Source organism: Bombina bombina, chromosome 2, assembly GCF_027579735.1.
Source record: "Bombina bombina isolate aBomBom1 chromosome 2, aBomBom1.pri, whole genome shotgun sequence".
Classification (NCBI taxonomy): Eukaryota; Metazoa; Chordata; class Amphibia; order Anura; family Bombinatoridae; genus Bombina; species Bombina bombina.
In genome coordinates, this window is record NC_069500.1 from 829958819 (window position 1) to 829982107 (window position 23289).

A 23289-nucleotide genomic window follows, 5' to 3' on the forward strand; every position below is an offset into this window, starting at 1 on the left:
ATTAAACTTTTATCTTGGAAAGTTCTGTTTTTGATGGCTATTTCCTCGGCTCTAGAGAGTCTCTGAGCTATCTGCCTTACAATGTGATTCTCCCTATCTGATTTTTCATGCAGATAAGGTAGTTCTGCGTACCAAACCTGGGTTTTTACCTAAGGTGGTTTCTAACAAGAATATCAATCAAGAGATTGTTGTTCCATCGTTGTGCCCTAATCCTTCTTCAAAGAAGGAACGTCTTTTACATAATCTGGACGTAGTCCGTGCCTTGAAGTTTTACTTACAAGCTACCAAGGATTTTCGTCAAACATCTTTCCTGTTTGTCGTTTACTCTGGACAGAGGAGAGGTCAAAAAGCTTCGGCAACCTCTCTTTCCTTTTGGCTTCGGAGCGTAATAAGCCTAGCCTATGAGACTGCTGGACAGCAGCCCCCTGAAAGGATTACAGCTCATTCTACTAGAGCTGTGGCTTCCACCTGGGCCTTCAGAAATGAGGCCTCTGTTGAACAGATTTGCAAGGCTGCGACTTGGTCTTTGCTTCACACTTTTTCAAAATTTTACAAATTTGATACTTTTGCTTCTTCGGAGGCTGTGTTTGGGAGAAAGGTTCTTCAGGCAGTGGTTCCTTCCGCTTAATCCTGCCTTGTCCCTCCCATCATCCGTGTACTTTAGCTTTGGTATTGGTATCCCACAAGTAATGGATGATCCGTGGACTGGATACACTTAACAAGAGAAAACATAATTTATGCTTACCTGATAAATTTATTTCTCTTGTAGTGTATCCAGTCCACGGCCCGCCCTGTCCTTTTAAGGCAGGTCTAAATTTTAATTAAACTACAGTCACCACTGCACCCTATGGTTTCTCCTTTCTCTGTTTGTTTTCGGTCGAATGACTGGATAGTTAGGGGAGGAGCTATATAGCAGCTCTGCTGTGGGTGATCCTCTTGCAACTTCCTGTTGGGAAGGAGAATATCCCACAAGTAATGGATGATCCATGGACTGGATACACTACAAGAGAAATAAATTTATCAGGTAAGCATAAATTATGTTTTTTTCTTAAGAAATTTTACTCTCTTATGCAAATCTTTTAATCAATTTATTTTCAAAAATCTCTTAATATAAATTTTGTGCACAAACTCATTTACATTTAGTCTGTTGCTGTGGTCAATCCAAGATAAACATACTTGTGTATCTCTGGGCTGGTCTGGCAGATTAAAGGGGCATTTAAATGGTGAATAAATGCTGGATAAAATGATGCAAAGATTACCCTTTTAATGATTTCCAGATCTATTCTTAAATTATATTTGTTGTTTAAATATTGAAAACATAATTGTAAAGTTTTAAATATGTTAAATCATAGTAAGCATAAAAACAGATTGTGTGTGTGTGTGTGTGTATATATATATATATATATATATATATATATATACATATATCTGTGTGTGTGTGTGTGTATATATATATATATATATATATATATATATATATATATATATATATATATAAAAGCAAACTGCTTACTTGTTTTCTTGCAAAATCCTTATTGTAGCCCATGCCACCAGGGAAACAAAAGAGCTGACATGTTAGCAACTTAGGTTGCATTCTGCCTTCTCTGAGCATGGGCAAATCTGACTCTACTTAATAATAAACCAGCTCATGTTACTCTAGAAGTTTTATGACTTCATGCTAGATAAGTCTTCTTGTACAGACCTAGCCTCCTTGTAGGGCTGTGACAGGAAGTAATGAACACTGCACAAATTAAGTTTAATAAAATTAAATAAAAGGTAAAATCCTTTTTAAATTATTAATCATACATATTGCAATGATTTATTTTGTATTAACTGCAACCCATTGCTTAGTCTGTTTTATTGTTGTTATTAAAAAGCACTGTTTTCTATCCATTTTAAAGTAAATATTTAACAGGGTTTAAAGTCCCTTTAACATTGCTATATTCCAGACAGGTAATGTTTGCACCCTTTATCGGTCCCTAATTGCCTTCAGCAGAATACATTTAGATTAGGGAAACCTAAGTTTCAACATGGTAGTTCCCATAACATTATAGAGTTTCAGGGGAATTTTAAAGCCCACAGTATTTATAGTTAAATTACCAATAATTAGGAAAATAAATAAAGTATGTTGTAGAGTATTTTACTATACATAATTAAACATTTTAAATTACAACGTTAAAGTGAAGAAGAGCCCAATCCCCTTGGGGGAAGATAGCAAGAACTCACCAATTCCCTTTTACCTATTAAAACTGATACCCATAACCACTATTGTTAGCTCTGTCCATGTGTATGTGTGTGTGTGTGTGTGTATATGTATGTGTGTGTATATATATATATATATATATATATATATATATATATATATATATACAGGGAGTGCAGAATTATTAGGCAAGTTGTATTTTTGAGGATTAATTTTATTATTGAACAACAACCATGTTCTCAATGAACCCAAAAAACTCATTAATATCAAAGCTGAATAGTTTTGGAAGTAGTTTTTAGTTTGTTTTTAGTTATAGCTATTTTAGGGGGATATCTGTGTGTGCAGGTGACTATTACTGTGCATAATTATTAGGCAACTTAACAAAAAACAAATATATACCCATTTCAATTATTTATTTTTACCAGTGAAACCAATATAACATCTCAACATTCACAAATATACATTTCTGACATTCAAAAACAAATCAAAAACAAATCAGTGACCAATATAGCCACCTTTCTTTGCAAGGACACTCAAAAGCCTGCCATCCATGGATTCTGTCAGTGTTTTGATCTGTTCACCATCAACATTGCGTGCAGCAGCAACCACAGCCTCCCAGACACTGTTCAGAGAGGTGTACTGTTTTCCCTCCTTGTAAATCTCACATTTGATGATGGCCCACAGGTTCTCAATGGGGTTCAGATCAGGTGAACAAGGAGGCCATGTCATTAGATTTTCTTCTTTTATACCCTTTCTTGCCAGCCACGCTGTGGAGTACTTGGACGCGTGTGATGGAGCATTGTCCTGCATGAAAATCATGTTTTTCTTGAAGGATGCAGACTTCTTCCTGTACCACTGCTTGAAGAAGGTGTCTTCCAGAAACTGGCAGTAGGACTGGGAGTTGAGCTTGACTCCATCCTCAACCCGAAAAGGCCCCACAAGCTCATCTTTGATGATACCAGCCCAAACCAGTACTCCACCTCCACCTTGCTTGCGTCTGAGTCGGACTGGAGCTCTCTGCCCTTTACCAATCCAGCCACGGGCCCATCCATCTGGCCCATCAAGACTCACTCTCATTTCATCAGTCCATAAAACCTTAGAAAAATCAGTCTTGAGATATTTCTTGGCCCAGTCTTGACGTTTCAGCTTGTGTGTCTTGTTCAGTGGTGGTCGTCTTTCAGCCTTTCTTACCTTGGCCATGTCTCTGAGTATTGCACACCTTGTGCTTTTGGGCACTCCAGTGATGTTGCAGCTCTGAAATATGGCCAAACTGGTGGCAAGTGGCATCTTGGCAGCTGCACGCTTGACTTTTCTCAGTTCATGGGCAGTTATTTTGCGCCTTGGTTTTTCCACACACTTCTTGCGACCCTGTTGACTATTTTGAATGAAACGCTTGATTGTTCGATGATCACGCTTCAGAAGCTTTGCAATTTTAAGAGTGCTGCATCCCTCTGCAAGATATCTCACTATTTTTGACTTTTCTGAGCCTGTCAAGTCCTTCTTTTGACCCATTTTGCCAAAGGAAAGGAAGTTGCCTAATAATTATGCACACCTGATATAGGGTGTGGATGTCATTAGACCACACCCCTTCTCATTACAGAGATGCACATCACCTAATATGCTTAATTGGTAGTAGGCTTTCGAGCCTATACAGCTTGGAGTAAGACAACATGCATAAAGAGGATGATGTGGTCAAAATACTCATTTGCCTAATAATTCTGCACTCCCTGTATATATATATATATATAGTCTTTCCTAAGATATGGTAAGTCCACGGCTTGAGTAATTACTGTTGGGAATATCACTCCTGGCCAGCAGGAGGAGGCAAAGAGCACCACAGTTAAACTGCTAAGTATCACTCCCTTACCCGCAACCCCCAGTCATTCTCTTTGCCTTCGGTGCATGGAGTAGGTGAAGTTTAGGTGTCTGAAGAAAAAATTTGATTTAATCTACAAGCAAGTTTTGGGGTATAGCCGTATTCCACGTCATTCCTTGCAGTAGTGCAGTGGTGGCTTTAAAGCAGTTAGGAACTTGTAAAGAGGTACTTACTGCGTTTTCCTAACAATTGCTGCCCTAGTTTAGAAAGCCAGAGTTGGCTACTCTGTTCTTTCTTTTTCAAAGGTCACTGTGAGGAACTGTGTCCTCTCATACCTTGTAACTGTCTACATGCCGGACAGCGGAGCAGGTAAGTGCTTTTTCTTCCATTTGGGGAGACCATGCACTTAACAAATTAAAAGACACTACTTTTTTATTGGGACATAGATAATCCTGTTGTATGGGTTACACTGGGGCATAAAGCATGCACTGTAGCATTTGTGAGACTAACATTTAAACTCTTTTAAAAAGAAAGGGTAAAATGTTTTTATTAGGCTTTATTTTCTGACACATATTTGCTTGATAAAACAATACAAGTTTAAACTGAAAGTAAGGCTGCATTTTCTATTTCAGCAGCTTATTCATTTCCCCATTGCTTAAAAGGGACACTGAACCCACATTTTTTTCTTTCGTGATTCAAATTTAAGCAACTTTCTAATTTTCTCCTATTATCAAATTTTCTTCATTCTCTTGGTATCTTTATTTAAAATGCAAGAATGTAAGTTTAGATGCCGTCCCATTTTTGGTGAACAACCTGGGCTGTTCTTGCTGATTGGTGGATAAATTCATCCACCAATAAACAAGTGCTGTCCATGGTCTGAACCAAAAAATAGCTTAGATGCCTTCTTTTTCAAATAAAGATAGCAAGAGAATGAAGAAAAATTGATAATAGGAGTAAATTAGAAAGTTGCTTAAAATTGTATGCACTATCCGAATCACAAAAGAAAAAATGTGGGTTCAGTGTTCCTTTAAAATAAAACAATGCAACATTTTAAACTGTCAGGTTTGAAAAAATGGTTATTTCTGATACTCAGTGTACCAGGAAGTAGTTCCTCTCTGTGTCACAGCATTAATTTGAGCTCTGCAGTTGCAGTCACGTGACTGGCTTTACTTCATAACGTTTCCGAGGAAAAAGTTCTTTTTCTCCATTTCTGGGTGATCCGGTCTTAATTGGTAGCAGTAAGGCACCCCTGTAATTGAGGTGTGGAGTTGCCTGAGGGGTATTTTAGAAGTTTATTTGATGTTTATTAAATGTTTTTTCTTAACTTTTCTCACATAATTTTAGTAGTGGATCAATCCTAATTTGGGATAAAATTATTTTTTTTTTCCCTTGACTTATTTTAATTGAATATTAAAATCTTTGAAACTTATCTGTACAAGTTTATTTACTGTTTCACAACATGTCTGATATGGAGCAAGAGCCTGCTCTCATGAATTCATGCTTATTATGTTTAGATGCACAAATTGCAGCTCCTATGCTATTTTGTTCTTCATGTGTCAAGAAAACCTTGCAAAATGATAATGCTGTTAAAATAATACCTCAGCTTTCTTCTGCTACGTCCCAAGCCGGTTTGGCAGAAATTATCTCTGATATTACGGATGGAAAAGGGTCTTTTCTACCTCAAGATAAGAAGAATAGGACTGAAGGACGTCGGAGTAATTGTAGTTCCTTTCGGAACTTTAGAGGAAAACCTTCCCCTTCTTCCAAGCAGGAACCGTCCAAGTCTTCTTGGAAACCCAATTAGTCTTGGAACAAGGGGAAACAATCAAAGAAACCCGCAGCTGATTCCAAATTAGCATGAAGGGTTTGCCCCCGATCTGGGATCGGATCAGGTGGGGGGCAGACTTTCTCAGTTCTCTCAAGCCTGGATACGAGATGTCCCAGATCCTTGGACTGTGGACATAGTATCCCAGGGTTACAAATTTGATTTCAAGACTTTTCTTTCCAGAGGCAGATTCCTTCTCTCAAGATTATCTGCAGACCAGATAAAGAGAGAGGCGTTCTTTAAATGTATACAACCTCTTTCCTCCCTGGAAGTGATAGTTCCAGTGCAGGATCAGGGTCTCGGGTTCTACTCCAACCTATTTGTGGTTCCCAAAAAAGAGGGAACTTTCCGTCCCATTCTAGACTTGAAGTGTCTAAACATGTTTCTCAAAGTTCCATCCTACAAGATGGAGATTATACGCTTCATTCGACAAGAGGGTCAGTTCATGACAATCATAGACCCAAAGGATGTGTAACTTCATGTTCCTATTCACAGGGACCATCGCAGATTCCTGAGATTTGCCTTTCTGGACAAACATTTCCAGTTTGTGGCCCTTCTATATGGTCTAGCCACGGCTCCCAGAATTTTTTCAAAAGTTTCTGGGGGCTCTTTTGGCAGTGATCCGTTCTCGTGGAATTGCTGTGGCACCCTACCTGGACGATGTATTGGTTTAGGCGCCATCTTTTCAACAAGCAAAATCTCACACAGAGATATTGTTGTCTTTTCTTCGTTCCCATGGATGGAATGTGAATCTGGAAAAAAGCTCCCTTTCCCCTGCTGCAAGAGTAGTGTTCTTAGGGACCATAATAGATTCTCTATTGATGAAGATTTTTCTGACAGAGGTCAGGAAAAACAAAATAATTTCCTCTTGCCTCTCTTTTCAGGCTACTGCTTATCCTTCAGTGGCTCAATGTATGGAGTTAATCAGTCTGATGGCTTCCATGGACATCATTCCTTTTGCTCAATTCCATTTGAGAGCTCTCCAGTTGTGCATGCTCAGACAATGGAATGGCGACCATGCGATTCTATCTCAGAGAATAGAGTTAGATCAGTCGTCAAGGGACTCTCTCCCATGGTGGATTTCTCAGGAACATCTCTCTCAGGGCACATGCTTTCGGAGACCTTCCTGGCTGATCGTGACCACGGACATCAGCCTGCTGGGCTGGGGAGCAGTCTGGAACTCGTTAAAAGCTCAGGGTCTTTGTACTCGGGAGGAGTCTGCTCTTCCCATAAACATCTTGGAGTTGAGGGTGATTTACAATACTCTATTGGCTTGGTCTCAGTTGTCCTCAGCTCAGTTTATCAGGTTCCAGTCAGACAACATAACCTATGTGGCTTACATCAATCACCAGGGAGGAACTCGGAGTTCCTTAGCCATGAAAGAGGTTACTTGGATTCTTCAGTGGGCATAGACCTACAATTGCTGTCTATCTGCCATCCACATTCCATGAGTAGAGAACTGGGAAGCGGATTTTCTGAGCAGACAGACTTTTTATCCCGAGGAGTGGGAACTTCATCCGGAGGTGTTTTCCAGCTTAGTCCACAAATAGGAGGTGCCGGAGTTAGATCTGATGGCGTCTCGTCAGAACGCCAAGCTTCCAAGGTACGGTTCAAGGTCAAGAGATCCGCAGGCCGTTCTGATAGATGCTCTGGCGGTTCATTGGGTTTTCAGGTTGGCATACCTGTTTCCTCCGTTTGCTCTACTTCCACGAGTCATTGCTCGTATCAAACAGGAGAGGGCGTCGGTGATTCTAATAGCCCCTGCGTAGCCTTGCAGGATCTGGTTTGCAGACCCAGTGGAGATGTCATCTTTACCACCTTGGAGACTACCTCTGAGGAATGACCTCCTGATTCAGGGTCCCTTCCTTCATCCAAATCTTGTTTCCCTGAAGCTGACTGCTTGGAGATTGAATGCTTAATTCTGTCTAAGTGTGGTTTTTCTGAGTTGGTCATTGAGACCATGATTTAGGCTTGCAAGCCTGTTACTAGAAAGATTTACCATAAGATATGGTGTAAATATCTTTATTGGTGTGAATCCAAGGGCTACTCTTGGAGTAGAATTAGAATTCCTAGAATTTTATCTTTTCTTCAGGAAGGCCTGGAAAAGGGATTGTCAGTCAGTACCCTGAAGGGTCAGATTTCTGCTTTATCAGTTTTACTACATAAACGTTTGGCGGATGTGCCAAATATGCAATCTTTGTCAGGCTTTGGTCAAAATCAGGCCTGTCTTTAAGTCTGTTGTTCCTCCTTGGAGCCTTAACCTTGTTCTTAAAGTTTTACAGCTGGCTCCGTTTGAGCCGTTGCATTCCATAGACATTAAGTTATTATCTTGGAAGGTTTTGTTTCTTGTTGCTATCTCTTTTGCTTGAAGAGTCTCGTAACTCTCAGCTCTGCAGTGATTTCTCTTATCTTATTTTTCATGCCGATAAGGCGGTTCTTCGTACTTAGTTAGGTTTCCTTCCTAAGGTTGTTTCTAATAGAAATATCAATCAGGAAATTGTTGTTCCCTCTCTGTATCCTAATCCTTCTTCCAAAGAACGTTTATTACACAATTTGGATATTGTACATGCTCTTAAATTCTACTTACAGGTGACTTAGGATTTTTGCCAGTCCTTTGCCCTCTTTGTCTAATTCTCTAAGAAACGTAAAGTTCAGAAAGCTACTGCTACTACTCTTCCTTTTTGGTTACAAAGTATAATTCGTTTGGCTTATGAGATTGCTGGACAGCAGCCTCCTGAGAGAATTACGGTTCTTTCTACAAGAGCTGTTTCCTCTTCTTGGGCTTTCAAAAATTAAGCTTCTGTGGAACAAATTTGCAAGGCTGCAACTTGGTCTTCTCTACATACTTTTTCCAAATTTGATATTTGGGAGAAAGGTTCTTCAAGCGGTGGTGTCTTCTGTTTAGGACTGCCTGTCTTGGTTCCCAACAGTAATTACTCAAGCTGTGAACTCACCATATCTTAGGAAAGAAAATCAAAATGTATGCTTTACCTGATTCCGGATATAGTTATTCCACGGCCCCACCCTTTATTTTAAGACAGTTGTTCTTTTGACTATAACTTCAGGCACCTCTACACCTTGTGTATCTCCTTTTTCTCCTTTTCCCTTCGGTCAAATGACTGGGGGTTGTGGGTAAGGGAGTGATACTTAGCAGTCTAACTGTGGTGCTCTTTGCCGCCTCCTGCTGGCCAGGAGTGATATTCCCAACAGTAATTACTCAAGCCGTGGACTCACCATATCCGGAAATAAATGAATTTATCAGGTAAGCATCAATTTTGATTATGTGTGTATGTATGTATATGTATGTGTGTGTATAAAAAATTTACTTTTATGTAAAAATAATTACATTATGGATCTGTTATTTCATGGTCAAGGGGAATATTTATGAGTTTCAGTTGCTTGTAATATAGTTTTGTTAAAAAAAAAAAAAAAAAAAAAAAAGGTGCTAAGCAGATATTTGTGAAGTACAATGAAAATGAGGGCAGAAGATTTTATCTGTTAAGGATCCCTATAGTATAGATAGACAAGGCTCAGGGGTAAACAGAAGAACTTATTGTGTCCCTTCTTTCCCACAGTCCGTGAAGCAGAATTGAGGAGGCTTCGCAAAATAAACACAGAATATGAGGAACAGAATGCCATTTTACAGAAACATACCGAGAACATGAACAGTGCTAAGGAGAAGCTGGAACAGGAGCTGGCCCTAGAGGAACGACAGACCATGGCACTCCAGCAACAGCTAACAACCCTACGCCAAGTCTTACTGGCCAACTTCTCTTCTCTACCCATCCCAGGTAAACAATCTCCTGTACTATCCCAGCACATATTCTTATCAGTGGTACTGGCAGGGCATCACACATATACAGTGGGAGAAAAAAGTATTTAGTCAGCCACCAATTGTGCAAGTTCTCCCACTTAAGAAGATGAGAGAGGCCTGTAATTTTCATCATAGGTATACCTCAACTATTAGAGACAAAACGTGGAAACAAATCCAGACAATCACATTGTCTGATTTGGAAAGAATTTATTTGCAAATTATGGTGGAAAATAAGTATTTGGTCACCTACAAACAAGCAAGATTTCTGGCTCTCACATACCTGTATCTTCTTATTTAAGAGGCTCCTCTGTCCTCCACTCATTACCTGTATTAATGGCACCTGTTTGAACTTGTTATCAGTATAAAAGACACTTGTCCACAACCTCAAACAGTCACACTCCAAACTCCACTATGGTGAAGACCAAAGAGCTGTCGAAGGACACCAGAAACAAAATTGTAGACCTGCACCAGGCTGGGAAGACTGAATCTGCAATAGGCAAGCAGCTTGGTGTGAAGAAATCAACTGTGAGAGCAATAATTAGAAAATGGAAGACATGCAAGACCACTGATAATCTCCCTCGATCTGGGGCTCCACGCAAGATCTCACCCCGTGGGGTCAAAATGATCACAAGAACGGTGAGCAAACATCCCAGAACCACACGGGGGACCTAGTGAATGACCTGCAGAGAGCTGGGACCAACGTAACAAAGGCTACCATCAGTAACACACTACGCCGCCAGGGACTCAGATCCTGCAGTGTCAGACGTGTCCTCCTGCTTAAGCCAGTAGATGTCCGGGCCCGTCTGAAGTATGCTAGAGAGCATTTGGATGATCCAGAAGCGGATTGGGAGAATGTCATATGGTCAGATGAAACCAAAGTAGAACTGTTTGGTAGAAACACAACTTGTCGTGTTTGGATGAGAGAGAACACCATACCTACTGTGAAGCATGGGGGTGGCAACATCATGCTTTGGGGCTGTTTCTCTGCAAAGGGAACAGGACGACTGATCCATGTACATGAAAGAATGAATGGGGCCATGTATCGTGAGATTTTGAGTGCAAACCTCCTTCCATCAGCAAAGTCATTGAAGATGAAACGTGGCTGAGTCTTTCAGCATGACAATGATCCCAAACACACCGCCCGGGCAACGAAGGAGTGGCTTTGTAAGAAGCATTTCAAGGTCCTGGAGTGGCCTAGCCAGTCTCCAGATCTCAACCCCATAGAAAACCTTTGGAGGGAGTTGAAAGTCTGTGTTGCCCAGCGACAGCCCCAAAACATCACTGCTCTAGAGGAGATCTGCATGCAGGAATGGGCCAACATACCAGCAACAGTGTGTGACAACCTTGTGAAGACTTACAGAAAACGTTTGACCTCTGTCATTGCCACTAAAGGATATATAACAAAGTATTGAGATGAACTTTTGATATTGACCAAATACTTACTTATTTTCCACCATAATTTGCAAATAAATTCTTTCCAAATCAGACAATGTGATTGTCTGGATTTTTTTCCACATTTTTTCTCTCATAGTTGAGGTATACCTATGATGAAAATTACAGGCCTCTCTCATCTTCTTAAGTGGGAGAACTTGCACAATTGGTGGCTGACTAAATACTTTTTTTCCCCCACTGTATGCTAATAGGACACATATGCTTTGCCTTTGCAGGTAGAGAAAATTAATCTGTATACATTTAGCAAAGTGCTATAGCAAGTGTGTGTGAGGGGGGAGTTAGGAATGGCACAAGAAATAAATAACTGCTGTCTATTTTTACAAGGCTCCACACTTTGTTTCATTGAAAGGACAGATATGGGGTATGTACAGGGAGTGCAGAATTATTAGGCAAGTTGAATTTTTGAGGATTAATTTTATTATTGAACAACAACTATGTTCTCAATGAACCCAAAAAACTCATTAATATCAAAGCTGAATATTTTTGGAAGTAGTTTTTAGTTTTTTTTAGTTATAGATATTTTAGGGGGATATCTGTGTGTGCAGGTGACTATTACTGTGCATAATTATTAGGCAACTTAAAAAAAACAAATATATACCCATTTCAATTATTTATTTTTACCAGTGAAACCAATATAACATCTCAACATTCACAAATATACATTTCTGACATTCAAAAACAAAAACAAATCAGTGACCAATATAGCCACCTTTCTTTGCAAGGACACTCAAAAGCCTGCCATCCATGGATTCTGTCAGTGTTTTGATCTGTTCACCATCAACATTGCGTGCAGCAGCAACCACAGCCTCCCAGACACTGTTCAGAGAGGTGTACTGTTTTCCCTCCTTGTAAATCTCACATTTGATGATGGACCACAGGTTCTCAATGGGGTTCAGATCAGGTGAACAAGGAGGCCATGTCATTAGATTTTCTTCTTTTATACCCTTTCTTGCCAGCCACGCTGTGGAGTACTTGGACGCGTGTGATGGAACATTGTCCTGCATGAAAATCATGTTTTTCTTGAAGGATGCAGACTTCTTCCTGTACCACTGCTTGAAGAAGGTGTCTTCCAGAAACTGGCAGTAGGACTGGGAGTTGAGCTTGACTCCATCCTCAACCCGAAAAGGCCCCACAAGCTCATCTTTGATGATACCAGCCCAAACCAGTACTCCACCTCCACCTTGCTTGCGTCTGAGTCGGACTGGAGCTCTCTGCCCTTTACCAATCCAGCCACGGGCCCATCCATCTGGCCCATCAAGACTCACTCTCATTTCATCAGTCCATAAAACCTTAGAAAAATCAGTCTTGAGATATTTCTTGGCCCAGTCTTGACGTTTCAGCTTGTGTGTCTTGTTCAGTGGTGGTCGTCTTTCAGCCTTTCTTACCTTGGCCATGTCTCTGAGTATTGCACACCTTGTGCTTTTGGGCACTCCAGTGATGTTGCAGCTCTGAAATATGGCCAAACTGGTGGCAAGTGGCATCTTGGCAGCTGCACGCTTGACTTTTCTCAGTTCATGGGCAGTTATTTTGCGCCTTGGTTTTTCCACACGCTTCTTGCGACCCTGTTGACTATTTTGAATGAAACTCTTGATTGTTCGATGATCACGCTTCAGAAGCTTTGCAATTTTAAGAGTGCTGCATCCCTCTGCAAGATATCTCACTATTTTTTACTTTTCTGAGCCTGTCAAGTCCTTCTTTTGACCCATTTTGCCAAAGGAAAGGAAGTTGCCTAATTATTATGCACAACTGATATAGGGTGTTGATGTCATTAGACTACACCCCTTCTCATTACAGAGATGCACATCACCTAATATGCTTAATTGGTAGTAGGCTTTCGAGCCTATACAGCTTGGAGTAAGACAACATGCATAAAGAGGATGATGTGGTCAAAATACTCATTTGCCTAATAATTCTGCACACAGTGTATATTCACTTAAGATTTTTTTTTCTCCAGTGAGAGAATCCTCTTCCATTCCTTTTATTTTCAGGTTGAGATATTACAAGCTTAAGTAAATAGTTCATTAAATGGAAATGCTATTTTATTTATTTTAACCTCATTGGAAATAAAATTATCAGCTTAGTGAATATAAAGCATGTTCATTTTTGGAAGGAATGGAAGTTAAAGAGGAGATGATCTAAACTGTAGAGAATCTTGTTTATTGGTATTGATTTATTACTTAATCTGCGCAATGTGGTGATATAAGAAAACTATGACATATTGAGTAGACTATTGGTATAAACTCTTTCACTCCTGGGGCAATGTTGATAGCATTGCATCTAATAAATTGTATAACTTTACTCATGGTATAAAATGTGAAAACTTTGAAGGGATATTAATCAGTGCTCCTTTGGTAAAAACAAATATATTACATCAAAGAAAACATAAAAAGGGGGACGGAGCCAACTGCCGAAGCGGCTGGACATGTGTTGAGAGAGCTCTCGGCTTAAAGTCCAAATATCTGAAGAAAACAACTTAATACAAGCCTTGAATTTGTATAGAAGTACCCACGAATCCCAACCCATCCCTAAAAATACCAAAAGGGACAAAGAAAACTCCCTGGGATCGCGCAATCAGCCGAAGCTCTTAGATGAAACCATGTGGTGAATGTCGCCACTTACTGAAGTCGAAGTCTGCACGCAGCCCAAAGGCCTAAATTCTTATATAACATTTCGCCCTAGGTAACCGAGTCAAAAGGCAGGCCGACATAAAATATATCTTTAGCCGACACCTTTATCATTTGTGAGTGCAAGAGCGGCAAGATGGACAACCTCCAAGCAGTAATACAGACCTTGCTAATAGACTTTGAGAAGGATATACTCGACAATCTATATAGCCTGCTGCAAAATGCTTAGGGGTACACAAGAAAAGATGAGGTCTACTGATGAGCAAGAAACGGAAAGCCCAATGACAAGACGGAAGCTCCAACTACGCTACACTATACAGAGCGAAAATATCCAGACTGGCTTATAACTGGTGCACGTAAAAAAGGGGTACTTTATTCCATAAATAATTAAAAAATTACACAAAAGATCACTAGCAAGTAGTAGCAACTGCTATAGTAAAAACTGAGGCTACGACCTAGGCCCGAATAAAGTCACCGACACTTTTCAGGTATTCCCGTAATCATAGTTCACTATGCGGCACTATATTACCGGATGAAACCTGCAACAACTTGGGACTTTCATTTGCATCAAGCCTTATTCCCATCTTTGCAGCGTAACGCTTCCCTTAATGGGATCTAGAGGGTGAATATCGTGAGTCAGCCCATCAAACTCAGAGACTCTCATGTACATATGTGGACCCTTCATGTTGAAAGTGGGAATTGGCTGATGTGGCAAGGAAGACCAGCATTGGGTAGGACTCTGAGTCCCACTAAATAGAGACTACATCACTCCGTTACAGTGGTTCTTTTCTACATTTTTAAGTTAAATTGCAGTTAATTAGCATTTTTTCACCTTTACCTGTTGCATATACCATCTAATCTGTTTACTACACGGTTCTGTACCCATAGATTAGTGTATCAGATACTTCTAAATCTATCCTAGAATACCCTTTTTTATAGTTATAGCACATGATATTTTTTTAGACATCCAAAGGTTATACTGGGAGTGTCTATATAGATTATAATATTCTGTTACTCTGTAAAGTCTTTTAGTTTTGAACGTTAAGACAGAAGCTGACCCCCCACTCTCTAGAATAGGGGTACTACTGCTGTTCAAAGGTCTGTACTTCCCTCAATATGCCCCTGCCTGGTAACCGAGATCAACACTGAAATGGAGATATGGTTTCCTAATGTTTGAGCCGCTGTGGGGTGAAGCTATAGAGACACTGTGAAGGTTATGGGACATTCAGGTTTTGGTTCTGGTATCCCTCCTGCTAAATGTGTCTGTGTGTTAGGTTATGCATTAAGTGTTTTGTCAGAATAATTATAATATGGTGTTCTGGGTTAGTTTGTATAGTTTTAATATTTACCTTTTATATAGCTTGGAGGTTTGAGGTTTTTTTTTGGTTTGAAGTCTTTTTCTATGATCCGGAAAACTATTGAAACATGGGTCTAAGATGACCACTACACTGGTATATTGATCTGCAGCTCTATTATTCTCCCTAGCATTGATGTAACCCATTGCTGGTTAGAGGATGCATATAATATCTACCATATACAGTTTGGCATTAGTGGCAAGCTGGCTTCTAAATTATATTCCCCACCACTAATAGTACTAAGATATGCAAGAAATCTAGTGATATAGGTAATGGGTTCTGAATCTATGCCATGATAGTATATCCAGGTGAAATCTAGTCTTACGCCCAGGTGATAAAACCCAACCATATAGATTCTGAGTCATTATAACCCTCTTATATGCCCTACATGTTTGACACAACTATGTTGTAGTACACATCGTTATACGTTATTGTTATCTCTTGGATTGGAGATTAAGGATCCGCACTGGGTTGGATTGCTCTTACCGATTATTATACCTGATACTACTGTATAGGGAATGTGTATGTGTGTGTGTGTGTGTATGTATATATATATATATATATATATATATATATATATATATTTCTCCAACATAGGTGTGTCCGGTCCACGGCGTCATCCTTACTTGTGGGATATTCTCTTCCCCAACAGGAAATGGCAAAGAGCCCAGCAAAGCTGGTCACATGATCCCTCCTAGGCTCCGCCTACCCCAGTCATTCTCTTTGCCGTTGTACAGGCAACATCTCCACGGAGATGGCTTAGAGTTTTTTAGTGTTTAACTGTAGTTTTTATTATTCAATCAAGAGTTTGTTATTTTAAAATAGTGCTGGTATGTACTATTTACTCAGAAACAGAAAAGAGATGAAGATTTCTGTTTGTATGAGGAAAATGATTTTAGCACCGTAACTAAAATCCATGGCTGTTCCACACAGGACTGTTGAGAGCAATTAACTTCAGTTGGGGGAACAGTGTGCAGTCTCTTGCTGCTTGAGGTATGACACATTCTAACAAGACGATGTAATGCTGGAAGCTGTCATTTTTCCCTATGGGATCCGGTAAGCCATGTTTATTACGATGGTAAATAAGGGCTTCACAAGGGCTTATTAAGATTGTAGACTTTTCTGGGCTAAATCGATTCAGTTTTAAAACATATTTAGCTTTGAGGAATCATTTTATCTGGGTTTATTGATATTATAATATCGGCAGGCACTGTATTAGACACCTTATTTCTCTGGGACTTTCCCAAAGCATAAGCAGAGCCTCATTTTCGCGCCGGTGTGGCGCACTTGTTTTTGAGAGGCATGGCATGCAGTCGCATGTGAGAGGAGCTCTGATACTTAGAAAAGACTTTCTGAAGGCGTCATTTGGTATCGTATTCCCCTTTGGGCTTGGTTGGGTCTCAGCAAAGCAGATACCAGGGACTGTAAAGGGGTTAAAGTGTTAAAACGGCTCCGGTTCCGTTATTTTAAGGGTTAAAGCTTCCAAATTTGGTGTGCAATACTTTTAAGGCTTTAAGACACTGTGGTGAAAATTTGGTGAATTTTGTACAATTCCTTCATGTTTTTTCGCAATTGCAGTAATAAAGTGTGTTCAGTTTAAAATTTAAAGTGACAGTAACGGTTTTATTTTAAAACGTTTTTTGTACTTTATTATCAAGTTTATGCCTGTTTAACATGTCTGAACTACCAGATAGACTGTGTTCTGAATGTGGGGAAGCCAGAATTCCTGTTCATTTAAATAAATGTGATTTATGTGATAATGACAATGATGCCCAAGATGATTCCTCAAGTGAGGGGAGTAAGCATGGTACTGCATCATTCCCTCCTTCGTCTACACGAGTCTTGCCCACTCAGGAGGCCCCTAGTACATCTAGCGCGCCAATACTGCTTACTATGCAACAATTAACGGCTGTAATGGATAATTCTGTCAAAAACATTTTAGCCAAAATGAACCCTTGTCAGCGTAAGCGTGGCTGCTCTGTTTTAGTTACTGAAGAGCATGACGACGCTGATATTAATATCTCTGAAGGGCCCCTAACCCAATCTGAGGGGGCCAGGGAGGTTTTGTCTGAGGGAGAAATTACTGATTCAGGGAACATTTCTCGACAGGCTGAACCTGATGTAATTGCATTTAAATTTAAGTTGGAACATCTCCGCATTCTGCTTAAGGAGGTATTATCCACTCTGGATGATTGTGAAAAGTTGGTCATCCCAGAGAAACTATGTAAAATGGACAAGTTCCTAGAGGTGCCGGAGCTCCCAGAAGCTTTTCCTATACCCAAGCGGGTGGCGGACATTGTTAATAAAGAATGGGAAAGGCCCGGTATTCCTTTCGTCCCTCCCCCCATATTTAAAAAATTGTTTCCTATGGTCGACCCCAGAAAGGACTTATGGCAGACAGTCCCCAAGGTCGAGGGAGCGGTTTCTACTTTAAACAAACGCACCACTATCCCCATAGAGGATAGTTGTGCTTTCAAAGATCCTATGGATAAAAAATTAGAAGGTTTGCTTAAAAAGATGTTTGTTCAGCAGGGTTACCTTCTACAACCAATTTCATGCATTGTCCCTGTCACTACAGCCGCATGTTTCTGGTTTGATGAACTGATAAAGGCGCTCGATAGTGATTCTCCTCCTTATGAGGAGATTATGGACAGAATCAATGCTCTCAAATTGGCTAATTCTTTCACCCTAGACGCCACTTTGCAATTGGCTAGGTTAGCGGCTAAGAATTCTGGGTTTGCTATTGTGGCGCGCAGAGCGCTTTGGTTGAAATCTTGGTCGGCTGACGCGTCTTCCAAGAACAAGCTACTAAACATTCCTTTCAAGGGGAAAACGCTGTTTGGCCCTGACTTGAAAGAGATTATCTCGGATATCACTGGGGGTAAGGGCCACGCCCTTCCTCAGGATCGGCCTTTCAAGGCGAAAAATAGACCCAATTTTCGTCCCTTTCGTAAAAACGGACCAGCCCAAAGTGCTACGTCCTCTAAGCAAGAGGGTAATACTTCTCAAGCCAAGCCAGCTTGGAGACCAATGCAAGGCTGGAACAAGGGAAAGCAGGCCAAGAAGCCTGCCACTGCTACCAAGACAGCATGAAATATTGGCCCCCGATCCGGGACCGGATCTAGTGGGGGGCAGACTCTCTCTCTTCGCTCAGGCTTGGGCAAGAGATGTTCTGGATCCTTGGGCGCTAGAAATAGTCTCCCAGGGTTATCTTCTGGAATTCAAGGGACTTCCCCCAAGGGGGAGGTTCCACAGGTCTCAGTTGTCTTCAGACCACATAAAAAGACAGGCGTTCTTACATTGTGTAGAAGACCTGTTAAAAATGGGAGTGATTCATCCTGTTCCACTAAGAGAACAAGGGATGGGGTTCTACTCCAATCTGTTCATAGTTCCCAAAAAAGAGGGAACATTCAGACCAATCTTAGATCTCAAGATCTTAAACAAGTTTCTCAAGGTTCCATCTTTCAAAATGGAAACCATTCGAACTATTCTTCCTTCCATCCAGGAGGGTCAATTCATGACCACGGTGGATTTAAAGGATGCGTATCTACATATTCCTATCCACAAGGAACATCATCGGTTCCTAAGGTTTGCATTCCTGGACAAACATTACCAGTTCGTGGCGCTTCCTTTCGGATTAGCCACTGCTCCAAGGATTTTCACAAAGGTACTAGGCTCCCTTCTAGCGGTGCTAAGACCAAGGGGCATTGCAGTAGTACCTTACCTGGACGACATTCTGATTCAAGCGTCGTCCCTTCCTCAAGCAAAGGCTCACACGGACATTGTCCTGGCCTTTCTCAGATCTCACGGCTGGAAAGTGAACGTGGAAAAGAGTTCTCTATCCCCGTCAACAAGGGTTCCCTTCTTGGGAACAATTATAGACTCTTTAGAAATGAGGATCTTTCTAACAGAGGCCAGAAAAACAAAACTTCTAGACTCTTGTCGGATACTTCATTCCGTTCCTCTTCCTTCCATAGCTCAGTGCATGGAAGTGATCGGGTTGATGGTAGCGGCGATGGACATAGTTCCTTTTGCGCGCATTCATCTAAGACCATTACAACTGTGCATGCTCAGTCAGTGGAATGGGGACTATACAGACTTGTCTCCGAAGATACAAGTAAATCAGAGGACCAGAGACTCACTCCGTTGGTGGCTGTCCCTGGACAATCTGTCTCAAGGGATGACGTTCCGCAGACCAGAGTGGGTCATTGTCACGACCGACGCCAGTCTGATGGGCTGGGGCGCGGTCTGGGGATCCCTGAAAGCTCAGGGTCTTTGGTCTCGGGAAGAATCTCTTCTACCGATAAATATTCTGGAACTGAGAGCGATATTCAATGCTCTCAAGGCCTGGCCTCGGCTAGCGAGGACCAAGTTCATACGGTTTCAATCAGACAACATGACAACTGTTGCGTACATCAACCATCAGGGGGGAACAAGGAGTTCCCTAGCGATGGAAGAAGTGACCAAAATCATTCTATGGGCGGAGTCTCACTCCTGCCACCTGTCTGCTATCCACATCCCAGGAGTGGAAAATTGGGAAGCGGATTTTCTGAGTCGTCAGACATTGCATCCGGGGGAGTGGGAACTCCATCCGGAAATCTTTGCCCAAGTCACTCACCTGTGGGGCATTCCAGACATGGATCTGATGGCCTCTCGTCAGAACTTCAAAGTTCCTTGCTACGGGGCCAGATCCAGGGATCCCAAGGCGGCTCTAGTGGATGCACTAGTAGCACCTTGGACCTTCAAACTAGCTTATGTGTTCCCGCCATTTCCTCTCATCCCCAGGCTGGTAGCCAGGATCAATCAGGAGAGGGCGTCGGTGATCTTGATAGCTCCTGCGTGGCCACGCAGGACTTGGTATGCAGATCTGGTGAATATGTCATCGGCTCCACCTTGGAAGCTACCTTTGAGACGAGACCTTCTTGTTCAGGGTCCGTTCGAACATCCGAATCTGGTTTCACTCCAGCTGACTGCTTGGAGATTGAACGCTTGATTTTATCGAAGCGAGGATTCTCAGATTCTGTTATCGATACTCTTGTTCAGGCCAGAAAGCCTGTAACTAGAAAGATTTACCACAAAATTTGGAAAAAATATATCTGTTGGTGTGAATCTAGAGGATTCCCTTGGGACAAGGTTAAGATTCCTAAGATTCTATCCTTCCTTCAAGAAGGATTGGAAAAAGGATTATCTGCTAGTTCCCTGAAGGGACAGATTTCTGCCTTGTCGGTATTACTTCACAAAAAGCTGGCAGCTGTGCCAGATGTTCAAGCCTTTGTTCAGGCTCTGGTTAGAATCAAGCCTGTTTACAAACCTTTGACTCCTCCTTGGAGTCTCAATTTAGTTCTTTCAGTTCTTCAGGGGGTTCCGTTTGAACCCTTACATTCCGTTGATATTAAGTTATTATCTTGGAAAGTTTTGTTTTTAGTTGCGATTTCTTCTGCTAGAAGAGTCTCAGAATTATCTGCTCTGCAGTGTTCTCCTCCTTATCTGGTGTTCCATGCAGATAAGGTGGTTTTACGTACTAAACCTGGTTTTCTTCCAAAAGTTGTTTCTAACAAAAACATTAACCAGGAGATTATCGTACCTTCTCTGTGTCCAAAACCAGTTTCAAAGAAGGAACGTTTGTTGCACAATTTGGATGTTGTTCGCGCTCTAAAATTCTATTTAGATGCTACAAAGGATTTTAGACAAACATCTTCCTTGTTTGTTGTTTATTCAGGTAAAAGGAGAGGTCAAAAAGCAACTTCTACCTCTCTCTCTTTTTGGATTAAAAGCATCATCAGATTGGCTTACGAGACTGCCGGACGGCAGCCTCCTGAAAGAATCACAGCTCATTCCACTAGGGCTGTGGCTTCCACATGGGCCTTCAAGAACGAGGCTTCTGTTGATCAGATATGTAGGGCAGCGACTTGGTCTTCGCTGCACACTTTTACCAAATTTTACAAATTTGATACTTTTGCTTCTTCTGAGGCTATTTTTGGGAGAAAGGTTTTGCAAGCCGTGGTGCCTTCCATTTAGGTGACCTGATTTGCTCCCTCCCTTCATCCGTGTCCTAAAGCTTTGGTATTGGTTCCCACAAGTAAGGATGACGCCGTGGACCGGACACACCTATGTTGGAGAAAACAGAATTTATGTTTACCTGATAAATTTCTTTCTCCAACGGTGTGTCCGGTCCACGGCCCGCCCTGGTTTTTTAATCAGGTCTGATAATTTTTTTTTTTTTTTTTAACTACAGTCACCACGGTACCATATGGTTTCTCCTATGCAAATATTCCTCCTTAACGTCGGTCGAATGACTGGGGTAGGCGGAGCCTAGGAGGGATCATGTGACCAGCTTTGCTGGGCTCTTTGCCATTTCCTGTTGGGGAAGAGAATATCCCACAAGTAAGGATGACGCCGTGGACCGGACACACCGTTGGAGAAAGAAATTTATCAGGTAAACATAAATTCTGTTATAAGAGGGAAGAGAGAGAAACAGCGCTTATTCTAGGTGGTAATCCCTATTCTCACTGGTGGTGATAATAGAAAATTTATAAGTTAATGTAGGTGTACATGAATATATCAGGACACTCTGTCAAGTAATAAAAAAATCACAATGTGCTGTCACCTATATTAGAAGTGGTAGTAATGACAATGGTAACAAGTGATTCAATGCTGTAAATTGGAAGCACAAGGAATTAACAAACGGTCGAGCTGCCAGCTCCCACTACTCTGAGTTCAGTAAGGTACCTTACTAGTTATTAAACTGTGACTCTCTCATCCTACAGGAACTTTGTTCTATCAGCCATACGTGTTATATATTCATTCATTTTAGAGCCAATATTTGTTTCATGCTATTAGCACTCAAGGGAGACGTCCCTAGTGTATGTTTTAATATATTTATAACATTCAGTACCATTTGTTTTATTATTGTTTTGTATTAAATATATATATTTTTAATTCTAGTCAGAGGGATTTTATTTGTATTATCCGCACCCTAAACACTTTAACTTATTTTATTCTTTTAACCCAGCAGACCGCTATCACTTTATGATTTTTTGTGCACAATATAACCTTTGGCCTGTTTCTTATTATTAGTTGAGGCCATTGTTTGACCTAGTTATCCTACACCGTAGCACGGTTTAGACCACAGAGTCTTATTATTTGCATATTAGGTATCGACACTTATTAGCATATTCTCTATCTTAAGAAAGACATCACTAATTAACATTAGGAGTTTGTACATTTCTTATCCACTTACTACACAAGTGCACTTGAGTTTTTGAGGTTATTTCACATTCACATTATTTTTATAAATCAATAGTTGCATCTAAGCACACAAATTATAACTATATAGGTATCCACTTTCACATTTGGTAGTGTAATCCTAGCTATTTGTTTAGCGCCAGTTATTTTCTTCCAATTTACAGCATTCTTTCTGTATTGAACTACTAAGGAGGAGTAGTTTCTATAACGAGGCATTTAGGATTACAGTTAGCACCAACCCTCATTCTCACTACTAACAAGTGATTCAAGAACATCCTAAAAATGAACAGTCAATTAGATAGTCTCAAATGGAGACTAGATATCTGGTAAAGAGTGCACAGGAACATCTGGTAGGTATTACACTTACTAGAACAAACCTCAATCATATGAGGTAAGTTGCCGCCTCTTGTAAGTGTGAAACTTCCGTGGTCCTGGTGTGGCAGTAGTAGTAGGGTCAGATGGTAGTGTTCTTCTCCTCTCAGAGTATGTGCCTTTCCCCTCTTAGAGTATGGACTTTCAATCCTGATAGAGGCTGGTAGTCTGTTCCCTTCACGCTCCCGCAGAGTTATGCAAAAGAAATAAAGTGCAAGGACATAGCGTAAAACCGTTTAATAAAAATTAAGGTATTAAAAACAGACAAATGGCAACTCACATTAAGAGTCCTCAAACATATGAGGCATGTAGATACACTTAGATATAGTTTGGATGTATGGACCCAGTAGATGGTGCAGCTGCAGTTGTTATAGCATAATCCCAATTAAGGGTTAAAATAGTTCTTCCATATGCCACATCAGCCTAGGGATTATAGATATACTACATTTTACCTCCATTTGGAGGTTTTTCTATGTGACTGTTACTTGATCATTAATATCTTCTATGTGACAACCATCATCAAGTCTGTTTTACTGTCTAATAGCGGACTGGTGTGTGCGTTTTTTACATAATTTTATGACTT

At 40.8% G+C, this 23289-nt stretch overlaps 1 protein-coding gene across 2 annotated transcripts in view; it reads left to right on the forward strand.

Moving 5' to 3' along the window:
* Positions 1–23289, forward strand: part of HMG20B (high mobility group 20B) — a 153206-nt gene that overhangs the window by 79069 nt on the left and 50848 nt on the right. For both annotated transcript variants that reach the window (XM_053703119.1, XM_053703118.1), the window contains exon 8: positions 9420–9635. In XM_053703119.1, coding sequence (XP_053559094.1) covers positions 9420–9635 — 216 coding nt within the window. The remainder of the gene's footprint in view (positions 1–9419; positions 9636–23289) is intronic.